Source organism: Microcaecilia unicolor, chromosome 9 (assembly GCF_901765095.1).
Source record: "Microcaecilia unicolor chromosome 9, aMicUni1.1, whole genome shotgun sequence".
In the NCBI taxonomy this organism is placed as follows: Eukaryota; Metazoa; Chordata; class Amphibia; order Gymnophiona; family Siphonopidae; genus Microcaecilia; species Microcaecilia unicolor.
This window is the reverse complement of record NC_044039.1, coordinates 143,230,844-143,257,922: the sequence shown is the minus strand read 5'-3', so window position 1 is coordinate 143,257,922 and position 27,079 is coordinate 143,230,844. Positions and strand designations below refer to the sequence as shown.

General features: G+C 44.2%; 1 protein-coding gene across 1 annotated transcript; it reads right to left on the bottom strand.

Moving 5' to 3' along the window:
* Positions 1-393: 393 nt before the first annotated feature.
* On the bottom strand, positions 394-9,539 carry LOC115477528 (acyl-coenzyme A thioesterase 1-like). The gene is given in 4 exon segments (XM_030214455.1): positions 394-1,184; positions 3,283-3,404; positions 3,407-3,484; positions 8,955-9,539. Coding segments are annotated over 4 exon segments (1,254 nt in total). The 5' UTR covers positions 9,409-9,539; the 3' UTR covers positions 394-584.
* Between the last annotated feature and the right edge of the window lie 17,540 nt (positions 9,540-27,079).

Here is a 27,079-nt window from a genome sequence, read left to right as displayed (position 1 = left end):
ATATTTTGCACAGTACTAGGGGACAGTTTCTGTTTCTGTGGTGTTGCATTGTATGCAGAGTCTGGCATTGGGGGTTCAGTTTAATTTTTGTCTAAATAGAAAGTTTATGATTACTTATTCTATAGTGGATTAGGGTGTATCTGTGTTTGTGAAAAAGACATGGCTTTCAGTTGGCATTGACTGTGCAGGATCTACGATCTGTACTATTCTCTCTGGTTTCGTTTTACAATAGGTGAATTGATGTTCTAGTGCTCACTGTAGTGTTTAAGATGCTTTCCTTTTCCTTGTGTGACTCGTAGAAATGACTGCCTATGGTATGGTAGAATTGCTCTATAGGTCCTGAGTGTTTTGTATTCTCGGCATGCCTAGTACTGGATTTGGGGGGGGGGGGTGGTGTTAAAAAATGACCGGCCCCGGGTGTCAACTACCCTAGGTACGCCACTGCATGGAAGTACTGACTTGGTAAACACTGAACTAGATGGGTCAAGGCCAAATTCTAGTTTTCTCTGAGCAGCCTCGGTTCCTTCAAAATCAATTCCTTGTTATGCTGAGACCTCATCAAGAAAATGTTAAGTAGCTGTCAGCTACAAGTGGCTATGAAGAGCATTTGAGCTACTCAGGTGTTTGCGGAGGAAGGTTTGGACCCTATGCCAAGCATCATCCTGGGCCTGGGCCTGTTCCTTCCACTTCCCACCCCACAGCATAGGCATACCCAGCAGCTTGTGAAAGGAAGCATGGCACAGAGGGAAGTAAGGAGGCTCCAAGAGATGCCCTGCCCCAGGATAACAGTAAAACTCCACATCACGCCCATGGCTCTGGAGGCGTGCAACAATTTTCTGAGAGTAAGGAACACTTTTCCAGTTTTGATCATCTGATCCTGAAAGGAAAAGAAAAGCAGCGGATGATTTTTCCACTGGGATCCAACAGTCCTTATGAGCTGGGTCTAGAGGATCATCCAGGATTTCAGAAATATCAACTGCTCCAGATTCCAGGAACTTCAACCTGTCAACACTGAAGCCAAGGCCGGGGATAGTGAAATCGTCGCAGCGCAGAGCAGAAAAGGAGTTAACACCACAGCCTGAGATACTGACAGCAGCCTTGATGCCCGGCAGAAATGTGGCAAGGGAGAGGGCCAAATCTGCTCCTTTGGAAATGCCCAGAACACCAATTCCAGAAAGCTTTACCTGAAAAAAAGACAGAATTAATTAACTCAAACAAAAAGCCCTTAGATACCTACAGAATGCTACAATAAATTATCCTTCAGCTTTCCTCCATCTCCTAAAGGAATCCTACGGGTTCCATTCAGTCCTCTCCACTCTTCTATGTACCTTTCAAATTGGCCACCACTGCACTGGTGTTTGTAGCTAGAACAGATTACAGATCAACATTAATTCAATGACTTGTGCTGTCACCTCTGTTTCTGTCACAGTATCATTACAGTATGTTGTAAACCACCAACACTAACCTCACATGTCCCTACTGCTCAGCATGTTAAACTGCATTACTTAATGAGTCATCATGCTCATAGGAACAAATTTATTGTTATTTATTTGTTACATTTGTACCCCACATTTTCCCACCTGTTTGCAGGCTCAATGCTTGGCTGTACTGACTGGCAGCATTTTGCATCAACTGTGGCACAAAGCAGTATACCAAGTTTTCAACTGACATGGTCCACTGCAGTGATCTGCACCTCGGTGCTTTAAAATCATGTCAGCATGGACAATAATTCCTGCTGAATCCTCAAGACAAGCTCTAGAAAAGGCCAAGGACACTTCATTCCTTCTCTACTACACCTGATATTGGTTTTCTCTCTCCATCATCCACCCCTTTCCTCTTTCTGCCTATTCCTTGCCTTGCTCTGAGATGGAAGCAGTCACGCAGCCATGATTTTTACAGGATTCCCCGAAACAATTACTGATGCTGCAAGGGAGAAAGAACAAGATTAAAGAAGCCCAGGGTAAATGCCAACTACCTCTCTACTTCAGCTTTAACTACTATACTGATTCACTTTTTGAATCCACTACTGATTAACATGCTGAACCTCCTGGCTTCACAAGTCCTGTTGCTGGTGACCACTTTGAGAAAGAGGGAAGGGGTAAGCGAGGGACTGAGGACTGGAGGGAGGGGCAGAAAGTGAGTGAGGGGTTCAGAGGAGAAATCAGGCATGGTGCTGGTCTACATGTGGATTTTAACTCCTCATTCACCCCCCTCCTCCAGGAAACTGAGAAGAGCAGGCAGTATGGAAAAGTCTCTCTCCAGCGGAGTCAACTGATTCTGACAGAGGATGGGGAGAACAGTTGAGAACATGAGCTTCCAGGGAAGTGGAAATTAATGAATACTGAGAGATGGGGACAAGATCACTAGGAAAGAGAGGATGAGGGTGGAGAGAAATTGCCCCATTTTCTACACCATCCTCCTCTTTACCCAACTGATCCTCCAACCCCAGCTCCCAATACCTGTGGGCTAGGGCCACTGGAGTTTTGGGTAGAGGGGAATCACTGGGGTAAAAAAGAGAGTTTTAGTAGAGGTCACACCTAAGCCTGGCCCTACCGTCCCCCAAACACTCACTTCCACCTCTCTTTGCTCTAAATAATTAAGTCATGGTTACTCCCAAACATGACTGAAGGTCTACCACAGTACACTCCATGTTCACTAGCTTCACCATTCGTCTTCCAGAAATTCCTAAAAGTGCCTGTTATGTAGCTCTTTTCTGCAAGTATCTGAGAAGCTATAATTCCACACCTGCTTCTGTGCTGCAAAAACACAACCCTACACACAGCAATAAATCTCCATGGGAAAGAGCCAAGTACCACATAAAACAGTTCAAATATCTTATTTGCCACATGAACAAAAAAATGCCAGAGGCTGAATATTTCCAAATGTGTTGCCACTTCCCAGGATCATAAACTTAAGTTGAAAAGAGTAACTTGTTTTAAATAATTCAACGCAGTGCTCTGCAGCTTTTTTTAGTTTTTCCTAAAGGAGCACCAGCCTTAAGATGCCTTTGAAATCCTTTACTGACCCGTATGTTGAAAACCAGCGGATTAGAGTTCAGGACCTGTCTTCTCCTGTTCACTAAATTTTCTCCTGAAATCTGACCCTACATGTTAAGGTCACTCAAAAAAAAAAAAAAATCCTCCTCCTGATATGGTACATGGGCTGCAGGAACACAAGTCATTTTGCTGAATCCTAGTTTGTTTCGGCCCAAAGAACATCTATGTGCAAAGTTCACTAGCTGCCCAGTAGATTCAGATGCTAGCAGAAAAATTGTACTCCTACCAGCTGCTGTGTCTGCAAAAATTCTACAGCTTCTCGGAAATAGTCCAGCTGGAACTCTTCCAGGCCTGCAGGGAGATCTTCAAAGCCAAAATATGCCAGTGCTAGGGTCACAAATCCTTTGTGGCTAGAAGACTTGCTCTGTATTCGATTCAGACCCCCTGCAGTGCATACAAGTCAATCACTGCTGGAAAAGGACCAGGTCCTAAGCAAAAGAAACATATATGTTTGCATCACATATGGGATTAAAAGGTTAAACATTTTCAATTCCATCACAATGTTTCATGCCATTCCTTCTGGCTAGTCTTGCTCAATAGGGGCTAGCTGAGCTCCTGAACAGCAAGTGTCCTGCACGGACTCATTGTAGGGAGTTTTACCTGATGTGACTTTAATCTAATCATAAATCCATACTTACAATGTTATTATTCTTTTCAACCACAACAGAAGTTGGAATAAATATACAAAGGTTGTCAAGAATGGCTGTCTGGGGTCAAAAAATTCTCCAAAATTTTAAGAGTGGGATGCAACTTGGCATCAGCGAACAACCATTAAAATGGCATGTCTGAAATAGGCCAAATCATACCAGGGATTCTAGAGAAATGTCCCCAAATATGGCCCAGTGCATTTCTACAGGAAAAGGATTTCCAGTTTCTGTAGTATACATCTCCAAAAACCTATCCCCTGTAACCTACCCTATCCCCAAGAATTGCCCCCTGCAACTGCCCCACACCCACAAAATATCCCCTACAACCACCACCCCACCCCACATCCAGCCATCACCTAAAACTACTCCTACAAACTGTTTCCACTTGAGAAAAACTACCTACTATCCTACCCCCGAAAAATAACCCACTACTCACTACCCACATCCCAAAAAAACCCTACCCACAAATATGTATATTCCACACACAAGAATATCCCACACATCCCCCTTCCTTCCCACAGCCCGGCATCTCTCAATCCCACCTCCCTGCAGCCCACCAACCTTGTCTGTGTGGCCAGCAGCATTGAAGATACACTGCCTCCAGTGAGCATAGGCCCTTCCCTCTACCACATTCCACCTTCTCTGCCGCAACTTCCTGTTCCAGCATGCGAGACGGGCAGAGGGAATGGACCTGCGCTGGCCAGAGGCAAAGTTTCTTCAATGCTGCTGGTCACACAAACAAGATTGGCACAAGCTGCAAAGACAGGAGAGAGGAAGTGATGTCAGGGCCTTATAAGGGGGGGCAGTGAGAGGGGAGAAAAGATACTAGGAGCAGGAGGGAAAGAGATGCCAGGGAGGGGGAGATGAAAGAAAGAAATGCTAGGACTTGGGGGAATGAGGAAGAGGGGAAAATGCTGGACCCGTGGGGGTGGAGAGAAACAGAAGGAAATGAAGAGAAAAGGAGGGCAGCAAGAGAGAGAGAGAGATGTTAGCCTTCAGGAGGGAAGGGAGAGATGCTGGACATGGTGAGAAGAGATAAGAGGGATGATGCTAGACAGCTTGGGGGACAAAGGATACAGGGCAATACTGAACAGATGGGAGGGGGATATGAACATATAGGGGAAATACTGGACACATGGAGGAGGGATATGGACATAAAGGGGCAATGCTAAACAGGGCAAGAATAAGTATGCAGAAAGAGGGAAGATGCTCAACATGGCAGGAGGATAGGGGCAGGGTCACAAAAGAGAGATGCTAGACAGGGCAAATAAGAACACAGAGGAAAGATGAATGATGGCCATGGAAAGAGAAGAAATGTCAAAGACAAGGAGACCACGGCAAGAGAATTATTAGGGGAATGAAGAAACCAAAGAACGAGACCAACATAATTAGAAATCAAAATAACCAGATAAAGTAGAAAAAGGAATTTTATTTTCTATTTATTGATTAGAGTATCAGTTTTTGGAATGTACATCTGCCAGAACTGGTTTTAGACATGGTGGTTCATGAGAAAAACCTCACTCACTGGCCTTCAATCTCAAGCACAATGATGGTAAATCTCCAGTTTTTTGATTGGACACACTTAGGAAAGAGGAGATGGAGAGAGGAGTGGTATGAGAACTTGAGCAACCTCTGAGGTGGAGGGAGAGGGTGCATGGCTAAAGGTTTGTCTATGGCTTTGGATACCCTTGGGCCAGCCTTAGACATGCATTACTCACACCACTGATTAAACAATAACCTAGCATCGAGGGGCTGTGTAATCAGTTCATCTCTCCAGACCAATATCCAGCTTCCCTTCTGCTAAGGGTCTGAGCAAGGAGGTTTAATAGATAAGAGATGGTGACAACAGAACACTGAAACCAATTAGGTCAATCTAAGTTTCCACTTCCCAGTGCAGCCATCATCCCCGTTCACTCAAAACAAAGCAAGCAACCCTATGAGCTGCTGCATCCACCTTGTTGTTCTTTATTGTTGGTAGCATTTTTACTTAATCTCACTTATATTTTCAAACATGCCAGCTTGTGCAGCATACGGATGTACACAAAGGAAGTATAATAAGTACATAAGTAATGCCACACTGGGAAAAGACCAAGGGTCCATCGAGCCCAGCATCCTGTCCACGACAGCGGCCAATCCAGGCCAAGGGCACCTGGCAAGCTTCCCAAACATACAAACATTCTATACGTTATTCCTGGAATTGTGGATTTTTCCCAAGTCCATTTAGTAGTGGTTTATGGACTTGTCCTTTAGGAAACCGTCTAACCCCTTTTTTAAACTCTGCCAAGCTAACTGCCTTCACCACGTTCTCCGGCAATGAAGAGTTTAATTATGCATTGGGTGAAGAAAACATTTTCTCCGGTTTGTTTTAAATTTACTACACTGTAGTTTCATTGCATGCCCCCTAGTCCTAGTATTTTTGGAAAGCATGAACAGACGCTTCACATCACCTGTTCCACTCCACTAATTATTTTATATACCTCTATCATGCCTCCACTCAGCCGTCTATTCTCCAAACTGAAAAGCCCTAGCCTCCTTAGTCTTTCTTCATAGGAAAGTCGTCCCATCCCCGCTGCACCTTTTCCAATTCTACTATATCTTTCTTGAGATGCGGTGACCAGAATTGAACACAATACTCAAGGTGCAGTCGCACCATGGAGCGATACAACGGCATTATAACATTCTCACACCTGTTTTACATACCCTTTTTTACATACCAACATTCTCTTAGCTTTCCTAGCCGCAGCAGCACACTGAGCAGAAGGTTTCGTGTATTATCGACGACGACACCCAGATCCCTTTCTTGGTCTGTAACTCCTAATGTGGAACCTTGCATGACGTAGCTATAATTCAGGTTCTTTTTTCCCCACATGCATCACCTTGCACTTGCTCACATTAAACGTCATCTGCCATTTAGCCGCCCAGTCTCGTAAGGTCCTTCTGTAATTTTTCAGAATCCTGTCGTGAGTTAACGACTTTGAATAACTTTGTGTCATGAGCAAATTTAATTTACCTCGCTAGTTACTCCCATCTCTAAATCATTTATAAATATATTAAAAAGCAGCGGTCCTAGCACAGACCCCTGAGGAACCCCACTAGCTACCCTTCTCCATTGTGAATACTGCCCATTTAATCCCACTCTCTGTTTCCTATCCTTCAGCCAGTATTTAATCCACAATAGGACATTTCCTCCAATCCCATGACCCTCCAATTTCCTCTGTAGCCTTTCATGAGGTACCTTGTCAAACGCCTTCTGAAAATCCAGATACACAATATCAACCGGCTCCCCTTTGTCCACGTTTGTTTACTCCTTCAAAGAATTGAAGTAAATTGGTCAGGCAAGATTTCCCCACACAAAAGCCATGCTGACTTGGTAATAACAGAATAACTTTTCATAGGTAGAGTAGTAATTTGTTATAAATCTTAATCAGTGGTCAGTTGGAGGGGCTGGTTACAGGGACACCCTAGCACGTGTTATATTCGTGCAGAGATTTTTTTCTCCTGGTAATGCGCCACTAAAATAGACATCATATTATGAGAATCAGGTGCTCAACATTCAGAGTTTCTATTTATTTATTTATGATATTCATATCCCACATTTAACATGTATTAGGTTGAAATCAGGGAGCATTTGAAAGCTTTTTTTTCTCCTGTGCCTAGATCAAAAGAGAATATGGCTTGTGGGAACTTGCTCCTTCTGTTTTGAAGAATGCAGTGATATATTATATAAATGCACTTAATATTGTGTATTACTACTATTTACTACTGGTTGATATACAGCAGGAGTAAACCAAGTCAACTTCATGCTTTGTAATATAATTTTTAATAGCATTTTCTCAATTACCACCCAAATACAAATAAAATTATGTTATTTATACAATCGTGTCTGCCTCTTATGGTAGTTAGGATAACCTAGTCCTGGAGTTACCCAAGTCTGTCAGGTTTGTTAGGATATTGACAATGAATATTCATGAGAGATCTGCATACTGGAGGCAGTGCTTGTTATGAAATGCTTTCTGTACATCTGTAGTGTTATTTTGGCAGGTGGAAACAGTCAGGTGGGCTTATAGGGAGGGGGGAGGGTTCTTGGGGTATGTAAAAAAAAGTTTTTATTGTGCCATGTTGGATGTTTTACTGTTTTTTCTTGTTCTGTATGAAGCTTATCAACCAACATGTTTTGCTTTTAATAAGATGATTAAAACATAAAAAATAAGTTGTGGATGTTACTGAATTCTATTATTCTATCTCACTGTATTTCCAGTTTTGGTACAGTATAAGCCATCAAAGGAACATAATATAAGAAAACCAATGGACTGCATTTGGGGCTTATAGCCCATTTAGTTATGTTTCAACAAATGAGACATCTATTTGACAGAAAATATTTTTATTATTTTGACTTATAAACCACTAGTCCCTGAAACATGCTCAAACAACAGAATAATGCATTTGTGTATGTAAAAGGTAAACTTCTACAAAACAGATGAAAATGTGATTCCATGTGCCCCAATGAAAGGAGAGTTCAATTCTACTTCCATTTAATTTCAATATATACCATCATCTTTATAACTCCAGGCTTCCCAAGGCAGATTACAACAACATTTAAGATGAACCCACCAGGAAACAAGATATTGTCACTGAAATTTGGCCATCTGTATTGTATATAGTGTATTTATTTAGTTTTTACTGTAGAAAAATGAGCACAAAATACTGAGTTTAAAATTGCTGTTTCCACGAGCTATAATAATTTTTAAGCTGTTTATTGATATTCAATTGTTATTTCATGATATTTATATCTATATATGGGAAGCTTTCAAATAAATTAAAAAGCTATCCAATAAGTAAAAAAAAAAAAAAAAAAACTTTTGTCCTCCACCTTTTAAGGCACTGCCTATCCAACTGAAACAGTTTTAGACTTGTTACAGATGGACCAACAATTTTAAAAAAACGACATTGAGGATGCAGCTTCTTGCTTTGTTTTGAGTGAACGGAGATGACGGCTGCGCTGGGAAGGGGAAAGCCAAATTGTCCTAATTGGCTTACTTGCTTACAGTGGACTAGATAGTCTCACTATTAAACTCCAGGAACGCGGTGGACGCCTACAATGCACATATCACGCTGCTCTGTGGATGCCATGCCTCCTTCATTGTGCCCAGCAGGGGTAATCTGTGGCATACAGCACCTTCAATAATTTTCAGAACTTGGTTCCTATGCTCTGTTGATCTGTACAATACATACATTTAAACCTACAGCTCACCAGGAGGCAGGAAGAGGGTGGCCCGGACTCTACCCTCTCTGACAGGGATCCTGCTGGCCCCCTCCCGCAGAAAGCTGCGTTCATTGGTTCCTTTACACAGGAGCTTCCCGGGGGCCCCGTGGCCCTCGAGCACCTCCAGCTGCAGACAGAAGGGGCTCAGCACGTCCCTCTTCACCAGCCGCTTGAAGGGTTTGCTGGGGGCCAGGGCCCAGAGCCAGCCCATTTGCTCCACCCCGCTGTAGCTGCCACCCAGGGCCGGGGAGCGGCTCAGGTCCAACTCGCCGTTGAAATCCGCCCGGTACTGGGCGCTGGACTGGAACAGCTCCCCGCTCTCGTCGGTGAGGGAGGTCCGCAAAGTGACCTCCTGCAGCGGGGCCAGGCCTGACACCTGCACCCGCACCGGGGCGTCAAACAGGCAGTGGGGGGAAGGCGAAATGCTAAGGGACGCAGCCATGGAAACAGTACGAGGACTCAAGAAGGTTGTCAAAGCCACAGCCCCGTTACCTTCTGTGCAAACGGCTTGGCAATGAACGATGGTCCACTCCACTAGCTGATTAATAGTCACACAGCTATAAAAGTGCAGAGTCCACGCGCCAGTGTGTCCCGCATGGGCTTCTGGGAAGGGTAGTGCGCAAAGAATAAATCACCGTTCTCCAAAGACAAGCAGGCTGATATTCTCACAAGTGGGTGACGCCACGTCGGCCCCGGAGGATTTTAAAGCAAAATCTCAAAATCTCTTTACGGCGTTCCGACGCGCGAGCGATCGTACTGCGCATGTGCGCACACCTCTTCCCGCTCGCCGTGCGGACACGCCCCTCAGTTTTTCTTTTTCCGCGTCTGAGGAGACACGGAGTTCGTTAGGGCTTCGTGTTTTCTTCAGGTCTTCGGAGTTAAATCTCTTTTTTATTTTTTCATTTGTACTTTTCATGGCAGGCTCATTGTGGCTTATATATACAGGTATTTTTTGTGTACCTGAGGCAAGAAAAAATTTAAGTAATTGCCAGAGTCACAAGGGGCTGTGCCTGAACAAAGCATAGAAGCTTTTCTTTTCTTTTTTCTTGATAGTGCTGGTATATTGTTATCTGTGGGCTCTCTCTAGCCAGCAAACTAAAGAAGCCCATTTATTAAAACTTTACAAACGGCTCTCCAGAGCTGTGACAGCCTGCTCCAGCACACCACTGTCTTTAAGCCCCATAAAAGGTGTATGTCACAGGAAAAACCAGGAACCTAAGCAGGTGCATCCCTGGTCAGCCACTGAATGGGCAACCTGGTGACACAAATATCAGTGGTGTAACCTTTGAAGTGAGTCTCCACCCGCCTCGGCGCCTCCTGCTCTGCAGGTCATTCGGGCGCATCGGAGGATGTGTCTTGGGCCGGATCATCTCCCTGTGAAGCGCAAGTAGTGTCTCAAAGAAACGAGACGTATTCTACTCTGCCAGGGATGCCCAAAGGAGATCATTCTGGAGTCCGACAGAGACCGATGCATGCTGGGTATAGTTATGCATCGAATAGGTCTCCACCTGCCTCGGCGCCTCCTGCTTGGCAGGTCAATTCGGGCGCATCGGCGGATGTGTCTTGGGCCGGATCATCTCCCTGTGAAGCGCAAGTAGTGTCTCAAAGTAACGAGACGTATTCTACTCTGCCAGGGATGCCCAAAGGAGATGCCCAGAGCTTTGCTCCCTCGGTTATGGAGGTATCCGGGCTTCAGACATCAGTCGGTGCCGAGAGCGTTGCTCCCTCTGTTATGGAGGTATCCTGGCATTGGACGTCGATGCACCGGTACGTCGGTACCAGGTATCATCGGTACCATGGGTCCCGTCGGCACCGGGTATCATCGGTACCATGGGTGCCGTCGATGCCGAGTGTCATCGGTGCCATGGGTGCTGTCGGTACCGGGTATCATCGGTGCCATGAGTGCCGTCGGTACCGAGTATCATCGGTGCCATGGGTACTGTCGGTACCGAATATCATCGGTGCGTCGGTACTGAGGAGTATCGATACCAGGAACATTGGTACCATGGTCGGTGCATGGGTCCCGTCGGTACCGGGTATCATCGGTACCATGGGTCCCGTCGGCACCGGGTATCATCGGTACCATGGGTGCCGTCGATGCCGAGTGTCATCGGTGTCATGGCTGCTGTCGGTACCGGGTATCATCGATGCCATGAGTGCCGTCGGTACCGAGTATCATCGGTGCCATGGGTACTGTCCGGTACAGAATACATCGGTGCGTCGGTACCGAGGAGTGTCGATGCCAACTACATTGGTACCATGGTCGGTTGTCATGAGTCCCGTCGGGTACGGGTATCATCGGTACCATGGGTCCCGTCGGCACCGGGTATCATCGGTACCATGGGTGCCGTCGATGCCGAGTGTCATCGGTGCCATGGGTGCTGTCGGTACGGGAATCATGGGCACCATCGGCACCAGGTATCATGGGCACCATCGACTATCGGTACCAGGTATCATCGCCCATCGGTACCGAGTATCATGACAGATATCATGACCAGGTACCATCGGTGCCATGGGTGCCATTGGTACCAGGTGTCATGAGCACCGTCGGTGCCATGCATACCATCGGTACCGTCGGTGCTGTTGGTGTCGGATATCAGGGGTACCATTGGTACCACATGTCATGGTTACCATCGGTACCAGGTATCATAGGTTCCATCGATACCAGATACCATGACTATCATCGGTACCAAGTACCAGTATCATCGGTACCGTCGGTGCCATGGTCTTGCAGTCTGGTTTCGATTCCCATTGCATTTCCAGACTTTGTCCTTGGCTTCGGGACCATGGGTACCATTGGATGCCATGGGTGCTACCGCCTCCTGCGGCATCTGGCTTTTCACCTGGTCTCCTTCACTGATGCTGCCTCTGGTATGGGTGTTCGCACCCTACTGGGGCAACTTCTCGACCCATAGTAGCCTCCATATCGGACGTGTTTGGATCTGAGCTGCTCTGTTTGAGTAGTTAGTTCAGTTCAATGATGGTCATCTGACATTACAGAGGAGATTGTGAATCCCAATGCCCAGATGCTAGAGGTCCTGGACTACTATCTTCACCTGAGTCTTCTGCACTCAGAACAGATAGGAGTTCTAAGAACTTACTTTGGCGCCCCCGGGGCCAGAGCATACATCCTTAGCCTCTTTTGGAGAATGGCGTACCAGGCTGGCATGATCGCATCCCAAATCAAGTCTTGTCAGATCTTTACGAGCATTTCCACCGGAGTAGGCTAGACCTTTTCACCAAGTGGTCAGGTAGCACACGGTGTGTCGCAGGTTCCTGTCCAAGGGCATTTTCGACACTTGTAATGTAACACCTAGATTTCTGCTCTAGGTACAGTGATGCGCAGACTCTCATGACTGTGTGCCTCTCTCCTGGAGGAGGAGACTCAGCAGAAAACTGTAGATATGCTGTACATACACTTCCTCATCTTGGAAGTTCTTGTGAGAGAGGAGTAGTTTTCCTTGTGCCTTAAGGGGTCGTACCTATACTCCTACTTCTCGACAGCCGGTTCGGGCTATGCCTCAGCACGCTCGTTCTAGTCAGCGGCGTGCACCTAATCAGGCCCCTGCAGCTATTCCCCAGGAAACAGAGGGGTTTTTGACTGGCTCCAATTCAGTATAGCCATTCTCAATCTGGAATCAAACCCTCCACATTGTTCATTGGAAGCTTAATCCTTTAGCTTCCATCAAAAGTGAGTACTTGCAGAGGAACTCTCTGTTTTTTCTCAGCGCCAATGCAGTCGAGCCCGTTCCACCAGGGCAAGAAGGGTTGAGATTCTATTCCAGGTCTTTCTTTGTGGGTTGCGTCCCATCATAGACATAAGGGGCCTAAACAGATTTGGTTCAGGATGCTTTCCCTGGGCATCCTTCTTCCCATACTTCAGGAAAACGATTGGTTATGCTCTCTGGATTTACAGGATACTTATACCCTCTTTGCATCCAGAGTATGTTTTTTTCCTAGTGCCTGGCTGTTGTTGCAGCGTATCTTCATGGACTGGGAGTGCATGTGTTCCCTTAACACGATGATTGCCCGTCTCAACAGATTACAGCACAGTACATATTGAGACTTCTAGACACATGGCTTCCGCAGTTCATGTAACTCCCATGGCACTTTGCACATGACATCCGCTCAGTGCATCCTAGCTTCCCAGTGGTATCAAGTTTAGGGTATCTAGAGGATGTAACCCGACTGTTCGCCAGTCTTCGGTATTCCCCTCAGAGGTGGTTAATTCTCTCTATTTTGATTCTGAGGCATCTTACTCAGTCAAAAGCTGCTGACGAAGGTTGCATCGCTCCTGGCTATCCAACCAAATTATTTTAATTCAACAAACAATCGGGTTGTGATGTACTCGATAACAAAGGAGTACTGGATCTTGCCCTCTGAGTTAGGATGCCATGCAGATGTAGCGGTGGGACCGCAATGCGGCATGTTTTCTCCAAGCCACTTATCTAATTGGCGTAAACAGCAGTCTGGCCGACAGGCTGAGCAGGATAATGCTACAGTTGAGCATGCCTATAGTTCGAAAGACCCCTCAGTGGATCTTTTTGCTACTTAGTCCAATCGCAAAGTCCCTCAGTTCTGTTCCAGGCTGCAGGTTCACGGCAGGCTACCATCGGATGCCTTTCTCCTTCTTTGGGAGACAGGTTTTCCGTATGCGTATCCTCCCATACATCTGGTGGAAAAGACTTTGCTGTTTCTCAAGCAAGATTGTGGAGCCATGATTCGGATTGCTCTTTTCTAGCTGCGTCAGATAGGATTCCCTCTTCTTCTGGAGTTGGAATGTTTTCCAGCTCTCATTACGCAGAACGAGGGGGCACTTCTACATCCCAACCTCCAATCTCTGGCTCACACGGTCTGGATGTTGAGAGTGGGGTTTCGTTGAGTTTCCAGAGTGTCTCCCGACTCTTGCTTGCTTTCAGAAAAGATTTCACAAAGAGGTGTTATTCTTTTTCATGGAAGAGGTTTGCCGTCTAGTGTGACAGCAAGGCCCTAGATCCTGCATCTTGTCTTATACAGACCTTGCTTGAGTTCTTTCTACACCTGTCTGAGTCTGGTCTCAAGACCAACTCTGTCAGTATTCATCTTTGTGCAATAGAGCTTATCATCAACGTGTGAAAGGTCAGCCTTTAGCTGTCCACTTCACGAGAGGTTTATCTCTCCCCCAATATTGAGAGAATTCCTTGTATGTGTCTAGGGGAGATTATTTCTGTTGGGCTTAGCACCCACAATAATTTTGACAGTTGGCTCTTATGCTTCGGTCAGAGTTCCTATCACTCCTATCCAGTATCTTGGGGTCCCAATGTCGTTTTCATCCAGCTGCTGCAAGCTCAATTCGGGCCACTGGATTCCTGCCATCTGAAGTATTGGACCTGGAAGGTCGTTTTCCTTAGTGGCTGTTCCTCAACTCGTAAGGTCGGTGAGCTTCGGTCTCTAGTAGCTCAAGCGCCTTACCTTACTTCTCATCTTAACAGAGTAGTTCTCTGCATGCAGACAAAGCTCTTACTGGCGCTGGTATCAGAGTACCAGCTGATCCAGTCAGTTGTCTTGCCAACATTCTTTCTCCCTCATCTTGCAAACCCTGGCAAAAGCAAGCTCCGCACTTTTTGCGTGGAGCAGACGAGCTCCCTCGGACGGTCCGCCCAGTTGTTTATTTCTTTTAATGCCAGTTGCTGTCGGAAACTGCATAATTTCTTCTTGGATAGCAGAGTGCATCTCCTTCATTTTTGTCCAAGCTGGACTGACTCTAGAAGGCCATGTCACGGCTCACAAAATTAGAGCCATGGCTAAGTCGGTGGCTCATCTAAGATCAGTCACTATTGAAGAGATCTGCAAAGCTGCGGTGTGGTCATCAGTCCACACATTTTCATCTTACTACTGCCTTCAGCAATAGCCGACTCGTCAGTCGGTTTGGGCAGTCGGGGCTGCAGAACTTCTTTGGGGTTTAGAATCCAACTCCAACCCTCCTAAGCCCATTTTTGTTCTGTTCCAGGCTACACTCATTTAGATATTTCTTCTTTTCAGGTCAATTTTATTCTGGCCTCGCCGTTGCGAGACTCAATTGACCACTGTTTGTTGTGTTGTGTAAGCCTGGAAGCTAGGGATACCCCACTTGTGAGAATATCAGCCTGCTTGTCTTTGGAGAAAGAGTAGTTACTTACCTGTAACAGGTGTTCTCCGAAGACAGCAGGCTGCATATTCTCACAAACCCTCCCACCTTCCCCTTTTGGAGTTGTCTCCTCCATCTTTTGGATTTAACTGAGGGGCGTGTCCGCACGGCGAGCGGGAAGAGGTGTGCGCACATGCGCAGTACGATCGCTCGCGCGTCGGAACGCCGTAAAGAGATTTTGAGATTTTGCTTTAAAATCCTCCGGGGCCGACGTGGCGTCACCCACTTGTGAGAATATGCAGCCTGCTGTCTTCGGAGAACACCTGTTACAGGTAAGTAACTACTCTGTACCCTCATCGCCAGATTTGGTGATGCTTGAACCCGATGGAGATTTTACACGTGTTTTAAAATGTGACTATAGATCTTGACGTTTTCTGAATCCCATAAGCTCCACAGATCACCAACGCCCAAAAGCAAAAAAGGTAAATACTTTTGAGTGTTTATTCTGCAACTTCCAGTCCCCAACTGAGGAGCTAGCCATTCCCAGTTTCCCACTGAGGCATGGGATGGGACACAGCCAATCAAAACGTGCAATGAACGGGTGACTTCAAAGGGGAGGACGAGTGACCGTCGCCAACGCCAATGCTAGATCTAGAATTAGAAGCAGCAGTGCCCCCATCTCAAGAACCTGCTCGATGGGTGCTTCAACAACCCTATTTTTGAGCAAACTCTTTGGCACAGTCCAAAGAGGTAATTTTTATTAGGTTTAGCACCTCCAAACGTTTTGAAAAGTTGGTTGGCATTATGCCCCTTCAACCCACTGTGTTTATAGATTGTACACAGTACTTGAGTACAGTGTTAGTCAACGTACTTAAGTAAAAATAAATGTATATTTCAATACATAAATTTTTTTAAATTTAATTTGCACTGTACTTTTAACTTGAGTAAAAAAAAATTATTGCTAATATCAGTAAAAAAAAATTTTTTAAATTTAAGTGAAGTAAAAAATTATTGCCTAATACTTTTTGAATAAAAAGTAAAAGTATCACTACTAGAGTGAATGCAAGTATTTGTTAATGTTTTTATTCCAACAATTTTATTGCTGTACAATTCAATCCATTTTGCTTTCCGTAAAACTAAATTTTTGAAAATGACTATCACTCATGCAAGTTTGCCTTGTGAGTCATTAATCCAGTGCAGCTAAAAAGAAGTTCAACAACTGCATTAGAAGAAAGTGGATTGTTCAATCTGATGAAAAATTCCTCTAAATCAGGCCAGGCTGCAATATTACTGATGTCTTCTACCTTGGTCTGCAGGTAGTGAGCAAGGGAATCTCTGTCTGAAACATGCATCTTCCGTTTAGTAGAGTACTTTATCAGTCATTAGCATCTGCATTAGACATAGTGCTGTCTAATTAATCACTTGCATCTTCGTTATGATCATCATCATGCAGTCCAATTACAAAGAAAGCTAGAATCATTGTTCTTTTTCTAACAACTTTTCATTTGATGGTGAACTCGGAATATCTTTGAGACTTGATCCATGAATGTCAAATGTGTGGGAACCACTTAAAGCCAGACAAGCAGACTTCCTCTCTAAATCCTATCAATGTAGTGGACAGTCACTCTATTGTAAAATTTTCCTTGGATGACCATCAGAATGTGATAGAGATATCTAGTTACATGTACTACACTGACTAGCTATCTTGGATCTCCAGGATGCACACATGCATATACTGCTCCACCAGGCCAGTGTTTTCCTGAGGGCTGTGTGAGTGGTGCAGCCAAACAAGACGACGACAAAGGTGCAAAAATTGCTCTCCGTCTATTGTCTTCCATGCTTGGATGTGGCTCAGTGGGTAGGGTGGAGTGCTAGGGAACATGTTGCACAGATTCTGATTTAAGATATTCTTGCACCAGGCACAGAGGAAATACCTAAGCTGCTTTGTCAGAGGCAGACCCTACCAATATTACCTCTTCCCATTCAGTTCATCCTTGGTACCCAGGATCTTCACCAAGTGTGTTGCAGTGAGAGTAGCACACATCTGCAATGGGAAATCTTCTCTGGATTTTCAAAAGGCATTTAACAAAGTACCTCATGAAAGACGCCAGAGGAAATTGGAAAGTCATGGGATAGGAGGTAGTGTCCTACTGTGGATTAAAAACTGGTTAAAAGATAGTAGGGTTAAATGGTCAGTATTCTCAATGGAGAAAGGTAGTTATTGGGGTTCCCCAGGGGTCTGTGCTGGGACTGCTGCTTTTTAACATATTAATAAGTGACCTAGAGATGGGAGTAACTAGTGAGGTAATTAAATTTGCTGCCAACACAAAGTTATTCAAAGTTGTTAAATCGCAAGAAGACTGTGAAAAATTACAAGAGGACCTTACCGGAGTCTAAATGGCAGATGACATTTAATGTGAGCAAGTACAAAGTGATGTATGTGAGAAAGAGGAACCTGAATTATAGCTATGTAATGCAAGGTTCCACGTTAGGAGTCACCATCCAAGAAAGGGATCTAGGTGTCGGCGTCGATGATACATTGAAACCTTCTGCTCAGTGTGCTGAGATGGCTAAAGAAAGCAAATAGAATGTTAGGTTATTATTAGGAAAGGAATGTAAAACAAAAATGAGGATGTTACAATGCTTTGTATCACTGCATGGTGCGACCACACCTCGAATATTATGTTATTCTGGTCACCACATCTCAAAAAAAGATATAGTGGAATTAGAAAAGGTGCAGAGAAGGGTGACAAATGATAAAGGGGATGGAACAACTTCCCTATGAGGAAAGGCTAAAGCGGCTGGGGCTCTTTAGCTTGGAGAAAAGACGGCTGAGGGGAGATATGATAGAGGTCTATAAAATAATGAGTGGAGTGGAAAGGGTAGATGTGAAGCATCTGTTTAATCTTTTCAAACATACTAAGACTAGGGGGCATTCGATTAAGCTACAAAATAGTGAATTTAAAATGAATCAGAGAAAAATTTTCTTCACTCAACATGTAATTAAACGTTGGAATTCGTTGCCAGAGAATGTGGTAAAGGCAATGCAGTAAGCTTAGTAAACAGACCCCTAAGACTTTGGAAGCTGGATCATTTTAGAAGAGGGGTTCTTAACCCAGCTCTCAGGACACACCTAGTCAAGCTTTCAGGATATCCACAATGAATATGCATGCGATAGATTTGCATAGAATGGAGATAAATTTACATGCACTCTCTCATGCATATTTATTGTAGATATCCTGAAACCTGACTGGTTAGGTGTGGCCCAAGGACTGGGTTGAGAACTGGTAGAGGAAAATAGGGAGGAATGGGGGTGGGGGCAGATGTTGGTGGGACCCTAACCTCAATAGCCCTGTTCTGGCCTAAGTTGCCACAGGCAAACTTTCCATCGTGTATTCTCCCAGAGTGACTCAAGGCCTCCCCTGAGTTCAGCATCTCCTCTTCTTTTCCCATCATCACAAGCCGGGCCAGCTCAAAAGTAACCTTAGGCCAGGGCTCGACCAATATTAAAAAGTAAGGTTATAAAACTATAAATATATCTAAATATATGAATATATATTACAGTCCAAATAGAGTAAACAATCTCAATTTAAATTGAACCATTGTGCTTAAAATACCAATAGTATCTAATACATAAATATATATATCAACAAAAAATATACATGGAATAAAATCAAAATGAAATATGATCATATACCTCTATGAAGCACATACAGATCATCATAAAAAACATTATAAAAAATGGACTAATTCTAATTCTGCGTTCAGACCACGTGGACTAAGAATTCTAAAGAAAAATAATCATCTGTTCCTCTCTCAATAGTTGTGTATATGGTTTCATTGTTTTTTTTTTTTTTTAAATAAATGATATATTTATGTATCTTTTAGAATAGCCTGTGACCCCTGAGGCAGACACCTTTGTGCGTCAAAACACGGACCGTGTCAGGTCCCTTGAATTATCAATAAAAGTTTACATCACCTCCCAAGTTGGTCTACTCTGTGGTCTACTTTGTGCTGTGTGGATTCATCGTAGAGGTTTTTCCTGTTCTACTGTTCCTTACATACAGTGGGGGAAATAAGTATTTGATCCCTTGCTGATTTTGTAAGTTTGCCCACTGACAAAGACATGAGCAGCCCATAATTGAAGGGTAGGTTATTGGTAACAGTGAGAGATAGCACATCACAAATTAAATCCGGAAAATCACATTGTGGAAAGTATATGAATTTATTTGCATTCTGCAGAGGGAAATAAGTATTTGATCCCCCACCAACCAGTAAGAGATCTGGCCCCTACAGACCAGGTAGATGCTCCAAATCAACTCGTTACCTGCATGACAGACAGCTGTCGGCAATGGTCACCTGTATGAAAGACACCTGTCCACAGACTCAGTGAATCAGTCAGACTCTAACCTCTACAAAATGGCCAAGAGCAAGGAGCTGTCTAAGGATGTCAGGGACAAGATCATACACCTGCACAAGGCTGGAATGGGCTACAAAACCATCAGACGCTGGGCGAGAAGGAGACAACTGTTGGTGCCATAGTAAGAAAATGGAAGAAGTACAAAATGACTGTCAATCGACAAAGATCTGGGGCTCCACGCAAAATCTCACCTCGTGGGGTATCCTTGATCATGAGGAAGGTTAGAAATCAGCCTACAACTACAAGGGGGGAACTTGTCAATGATCTCAAGGCAGCTGGGACCACTGTCACCACGAAAACCATTGGTAACACATTACAACATAACGGATTGCAATCCTGCAGTGCCCGCAAGGTCCCCCTGCTCCGGAAGGCACATGTGACGGCCCGTCTGAAGTTTGCCAGTGAACACCTGGATGATGCCGAGAGTGATTGGGAGAAGGTGCTGTGGTCAGATGAGACAAAAATTGAGCTCTTTGGCATGAACTCAACTCACCGTGTTTGGAGGAAGAGAAATGCTGCCTATGACCCAAAGAACACCGTCCCCACTGTCAAGCATGGAGGTGGAAATGTTATGTTTTGGGGGTGTTTCTCTGCTAAGGGCACAGGACTACTTCACCGCATCAATGGGAGAATGGATGGGGCCATGTACCGTACAATTCTGAGTGACAACCTCCTTCCCTCCGCCAGGGCCTTAAAAATGGGTCGTGGCTGGGTCTTCCAGCACGACAATGACCCAAAACATACAGCCAAGGCAACAAAGGAGTGGCTCAGGAAGAAGCACATTAGGGTCATGGAGTGGCCTAGCCAGTCACCAGACCTTAATCCCATTGAAAACTTATGGAGGGAGCTGAAGCTGCGAGTTGCCAAGCGACAGCCCAGAACTCTTAATGATTTAGAGATGATCTGCAAAGAGGAGTGGACCAAAATTCCTCCTGACATGTGTGCAAACCTCATCATCAACTACAGAAGACGTCTGACCGCTGTGCTTGCCAACAAGGGTTTTGCCACCAAGTATTAGGTCTTGTTTGCCAGAGGGATTAAATACTTATTTCCCTCTGCAGAATGCAAATAAATTCATATACTTTCCACAATGTGATTTTCCGGATTTAATTTGTGATGTGCTATCTCTCCCTGTTACCAATAACCTACCCTTCAATTATGGGCTGCTCATGTCTTTGTCAGTGGGCAAACTTACAAAATCAGCAAGGGATCAAATACTTATTTCCCCCACTGTAAATCCTTAACAGCCTCCCTTAATATATTTTCAAGGGTGAATTGTTTGCATCTGTCCAGATATTTTTTTATTCAACCACTAGAGTGTTCTGCTTACATGTGGAATGATTGATCAAATTTGAGGTTCACACAGATACGAAAGATAAATGTTGTATCCGCCTCAAATTGGAGGCCACATAGGTGCGTATTAATTTTTGATGTTTTTTCTGGCATTTTTGTATTTGGTGGAGGGGGGGGGGTCTTGGTGACTGGTGCTGGAAAGGAAGAAAGAGGATAGGGAGAATCCAACAGACAAAAGGGATAGAAGGGGAGATATGGAGAATCAGTTGCTAGAAGGAGAGGATCAGGTAAAGGGAAGAAAAGGGATCCAAGATCAGAATAGGGAGGAACACTGATCCCTTCTCTCACTCTTCAACTCCTGCATCTCCCCTCTCATATCCCCAACACATCTGATCCCCTCATTTGATCAGCTCCTTGACCCATGCTCTTCCATGCCACTTCAGGCACAGGAGACCACTAGTAATACCTCAGGACACCCCCCTTTATTTCTGGTTGGACTGCCCAGCTTTGAACCACACATTTCAAAATGTAGCCAAAAGCAGAAAAGGATGTGGCATGAAGCACCATGTTGCTACTAAGGACCACACCATACCCATTCCCTCCCCCCCAAAAAACACAGGAGAGCAACTAGGGTCACTGTCCTGACCCTCACCTGAAGAGAAGCTAGCTACTGCTTTGGGCCTACTACTACAAATCATTTCTATAGCGCTACCAGTCATACGCAGCACTTCACAATTGAACTAGAAATGATTTGTAGTAGTACTGCTTTGGGCCTCTGCCTCAATACTGTATAGTGATATTCCCAGTATTTCTTTTTTTTTTTTTTTTTTTTTGGGGGGGGGGGGGGTCCTTCTTCCTTTCCTAGGGTTGCTGCATGTTACAATACTAAGATCTGTTCATTACACACAAACTGGCTTGTAGCATACTCCTGGACCAGTATCTAGAAGTATTACTGGATACTCTCAATTTGGCTGGTGCACACAGTGACATGGGTAATAGTGTACAGAGATTTTTAGAAGGCACTTGACAAACTTCCTCATGAAAGACTCTTTAGGAAATGAAAAAAAATCCGATAGCAGTTCCCAATCCACAATAATGCATTACCTCCTAACAGGAAAAATAAATGGTCAGTTTCACAGAATGGTCCAGGGATCTGTACTAAGACCAGTAGTTTTTAGAATATTTCTAATAATCTAGAAAAGAGAGCAACAGGTGAGGTTACTGAATAATCTTAAATCATCTGTAAACTTAAAAGTTGTTAGATCACAAGCTGATGGTGAGGAATTGCAGGACCTTGAGAATGGGGCAGCTAAATAAAATTAATTTGGACAAATGCAAGGTGATGCATCTAGAGCAGGGTTGTCCAACCTCCGTCCTCAACAGCTGCAATCCAGTTGGGTTTTCAGGACTTCCCCAATGAATATGCATGAGATTTATTTACATGCACTGCCTCCATTTTATGAAATTAGATCTCAATCATGTTCAGTGGTGAAATCCTGAAAACCAGACCTGGCGATGGACAAGGTTGGACACCCCTGCGCTACAGCAACACAACCCACATTGTCAAGCCAATGGTGCTTGGGAGCATATTAGGAAATATCACCCAGGAAAAGGATTGTGAATACTTTGAAATCCTCAGTTCAGTGTATGGCAATGGTCAAAAAGCAAATAGAATTTTACAATTTATTCAGAAAGGAATGAAAAAATAAAGGAGAAAATATTAAAATGCCTCTGTATAGATCAATGATGTGACTGCACCTTGAGTACTATGCAGTTCTGATCACCACATCTCAAAAAGGATAGAGTGGCATTGGAAAAGGTTCAGCAATGGGCGACAAAAATGGAGAGGGAATAGAATATCTCCTTTAAGGAGGAAGGCTAAACAGGAGCCATTGCTTATTCTTAGGTGTGAGCAATGAGTGGCTATATTCCTTTGAATCCTGCCAGTTACATGTGATCTCGATTGGACACTGTCAGTGCCAAGATGCTGAGCTCAATAGGCTTTGTGCAACAGGACCTTGCGAGACTGGGTTTCCAAATGGCAGATAACATGGACAAATGTAATGTGACGCACATAGGAAAAGAGCAGCTACATGATATCTTATGCTATAAGTTTATCTTGCTGGACAGACTGGATGGACCATACCGGTATCTGCCGTCATCTACTATGTTACTATGTTCCACATTAGGCATCACCACCATGCAAAATGATCCAGGCATCATTGTGGACAATATGTTGAGATCCTCTTTTCAGTTGTGGTAGTGGCCAAAGGAAACAAAGGAGGATTGTTTGGAAAGAAATGAAGAATAAAATAAAACAAAGACTATCATAATGTCTCTATTGCTCCATGGTGCTATCGCAGTTGCATACTGTGTGCAGTTCCAGTTCTGTAAAAATACAGAGAAGGGTAACCAAAATGATAAAGGGGAAAGAATGACAGTACAAGCAGAAACTAAAACCAGAAGTCTTTCTGCACCACTGCAAGAGTCTTGGAACTGGATATTCACAGTTGCTAACAATATTACAGAGAGGTGGAAATGAAGTCTCTGGAGAATGGGTTAGTTTATTGTAGAGGTGGAACGATATGGGGAATAAATTGAGAAAGTTGAGAAATTTGGGATAAAGGAGTTGAACGGAAGGTGAAGAGTGAAAGCAGTACTGCATACTCCAAGCCAAAATGGAGATTCTCTAGTGGGGTAAGGAAAGGACCAAAAGAACAGTGCCCAAAACTAAGGCATAGTGTATGTTACCAAGATCATTGAAGCAAGTATCTGCCAGTACTTCAATGATTAAAGAGAAAGGTCAGCTTCTGCATGTGACCCTACCAGAATGTATACTGCAAGGACAAAGCAAGTAGAAGGTGACAGCAGCATTGAATATGAACATGCACACAAGGCTCGGGGGGGGGGGGGGGGGGGGGGGCAGAACAACTCATTCCTTGGCTCAGCTGTGACCCATTTGGGGCTCGCAGGAGGCAGGCACATCTTCAACCCTGTACTTTTTTCACATGGTTCTTTAGTATAATCAGAAATCTTGCCCACAATTATGCTAAATGTTCCTATAAATTAAATGCAACAGCTCAGTCTTCCACATCCTATTCCTGATTTTAAGGTGAACTTGCCCTATTATTATTAAGAAGAATGTCCAGGTGTCAATAATGTATTTTATTTTCTAGAACATGTATCTACATGTATACATCAATCCTAAAATAGTACACTTGTCAACATGTTCCTAGCTGCCCCGTGACAAGTCCTGAAAATTTGGTGTGTATAAGAAACTCAACATGAGTTATTAGGGGGACATAGAAGGGCATAATTGAATGCCTATCTCCATGGGCGTCTATGTCCGACAACGGGTACATGAAGAGGCGGGACAGACCGTATTTTCAAAAAAATGGATGTTTTTCAGCTGGGCGTTTGTTTTTTTTTTAGCGATAATGGAAACTAAAAACACCCTAATCCGAGCCATTTGGTCATGGGAGGGGCCAGGATTTGTAGTACACTGGCCCCCCTGATATGCCAGGACACCAACTGGGCACCCTAGAGGTCAGTGCGGCGGACCAGAAAAAAGCTCCCACATGCATAGCTCCCTTACCACGGGTGCTAAGGGCCCAACCCCCCTCCCCCAAAACCCACTACCCACAAATGTACAACACTACCATAGCTCTTAGGGGTGAAGGGGGCACCTACATGTGGGTACACCTGGCTGAAGTGCACTGCGGTACCCACTAAAAGTGCTCCAGTAACCTGCATACACGCAGGCCTCTAGGACTTGTTGCTGCTATATAACCTTGGCACACCAGTTGACACCTGAAGACTAATGTCTCCGAAAACGTCCTTTATTGGAATAAGCACGCTTACTCACAGTTAACTGCAGATCAGAGGTTGTGCCCCACTGGCAACAAGTCTCCCTGGTACTGAGATAAGCAGTAGGTCAGAGCTGCCAGAATGCTGTACAATGCCCTCTTTCAGCCACATTCAAGGTAAGAACTAAGTTCTGTAACGTGGCTAACACGTGAAAGTGATCTAAAACTGGCTTACAAAAATGGCCACTACCTCATGGACTACTGGAAACAAAACAGGGCACACTGACCCAGTAAGCAGGGGGAAAAGCACCATGGGAGTAGAGCCTACCAACTACCAACATCGTGAGCATTTGCCACAAGCTAGTGGAATCACGGAGCCCAATACCCTACACCCACATAACAGAAAAGGTGTCACACTCACCCGAGAGCCACATCAGAACCAGGGAAAGGCTGTCACAGGATAGAACAACGGCGTTTGAGGCTGGCATAGAGGCTAGAAAAAAAGTTTTTAAAGTGTTTTTTTTTTTGGTGGGAGGGGGTTAGTAACCACTGGGGGAGTCCGGGGAGGTCATCCCCAATTCCCTCCAGTGGTCATCTGGGCAGTTGGGGCACTTTTTTGGGACTTGTTCGTGAAAAAAGGGTCCAAAAAAGTGACCCAAAATTGTGGTAAAAACATCTTTTTTTTTTTTTTTCGATTATCAGCTAGACACCCATCTCTCCTCGGCCGATAACCACGCCCCAGTTCCGCCTTCACCATGCCTCCGACACGCCCCCGTCAACTCTACCCATTTCCGTGACGGATTGCAGTTGGAAACGCCCAAAATCGGCTTTCGATTATACCGATTTGGGCACCCACGGGAGAAAGATGCCCATCTCCCGTTTTGGGTCGCAATATAGGTGTTTTTCGATTATAAGCAGGATAGTGTTTCAGTAATTTAGGGTACTATAATCTTGCCTGTTCCTCTGCAACACCAGTGTTTGGGATGCTCCTAAAAGGGGGCAGGGTCTGCACCCCAATATCAGCAGAGGCTGCTAAGGGATATATAAAACATCTTATGACTGTGGAGCTAGTTGCAGGCATGTGGCCAAGGGATCACAGCCTAAGGAGCATGCCCCTTTGGAGCCTAGAGGAGGCTGCTGACTGAGGCTCACGATGGGCAAAAGAAAAAGGTATATTCAAACATTCTAAATTAACTGTTACCATTGCTATGGCTAAACATCTGATTTACAGCATCACTGTCTAGAAGCAAAGAATCCTGCATCCTTTCATTGTCTCTCCCATGGAGTCCAAGGCCAGAGTGGGTACTTCTGAAGTTATAGCTTCAACTGTTTCTTTGCCTAACATTGTGACCCCTCCTATAGATCCCCGAGAGGCTGCCACCAATTTAGAGAATGTTATTGGATGGACATATGGAAAGTGGTCTCTAGGATGGAAATGTTTATTAAGAAGTGCTATGGCTCAATTTTGTGGTTTTACCACAGAAACTATGATTAAACTGAAGGAGTTGGCTAGTAGTAATCTCTGCAGGAACTCAACTGACCTCAATGGAATCAAGCTTCAACTTTTACAGGCTACCAGGCTTTCAGGTATTAAGGACAGGTTAGTTATACATTGTAAATTAGAACCACTGGAGAATCTTGCTAGAGCTAAGAGTGTACATTCTTAATTTTCCTATAAAATTACTTTCCACCTATTAGGCTTTTGAGACTATACTCAAATTCTTGTTAATTCTCACAGAGGACCTGGGAATTTCCAAGTGTTTATGTACCTAAAAATACTATGTATTGTAGAAGGAATAGAAGGGGATTTAGATCAGGTTGGCTCTCTACCTTGTCTTGATCAAGTTTTTAGAGACTTCTCTACAAGTGATTATCACGACAGCTACCTTATTGGGTCTTATTCATTTAGAGTAAAATGCTTATGTTAAAACAATTACTTTAAGAAAAAAAATGCATTGTTCTACGGCCAGAAAATCTAGATATTCTCAGAAGTTTCTTGGGCAACAACTCAGGAGAAGGTCCTTCTTGCAACTGAAGTCCCTGGTGTTAGCTACAGGTGTATCTTTTTAATGCACTTTCCCAGCAAGTGTATCAGTATTTTTAGTTTTTGATTCACTGTAATTACAGGAATTCTTGCAGGGGAAGAACAAAACTTAGTGCCAGTCCTTATCGTTATGGGTGGGTTTGAAATGAGCAATGTCACTCTTTTTTTTTTTTTTTTAAGAGTTTTTGAGTTTGATAGATTAGTTTGCCTGAAATTAAGTTTCTCTCCCTTATTTGTGGTTTTGAATTTTCTTTGTATTTGAGTGAAAATTATCTAAATATAAAAAGAAAACCCACAGTAGCACCTGAATGCTCCTTGTACAGAAAAATAAAAAAAAACAGCTTATCCCTCACCTCTTGCTACATACTGGGAATTTTCTCTTGTCCTCTGTCATCTGCCAATGATATTCAGAAAAATAGACTAAAATGCTATCATTTCATTACT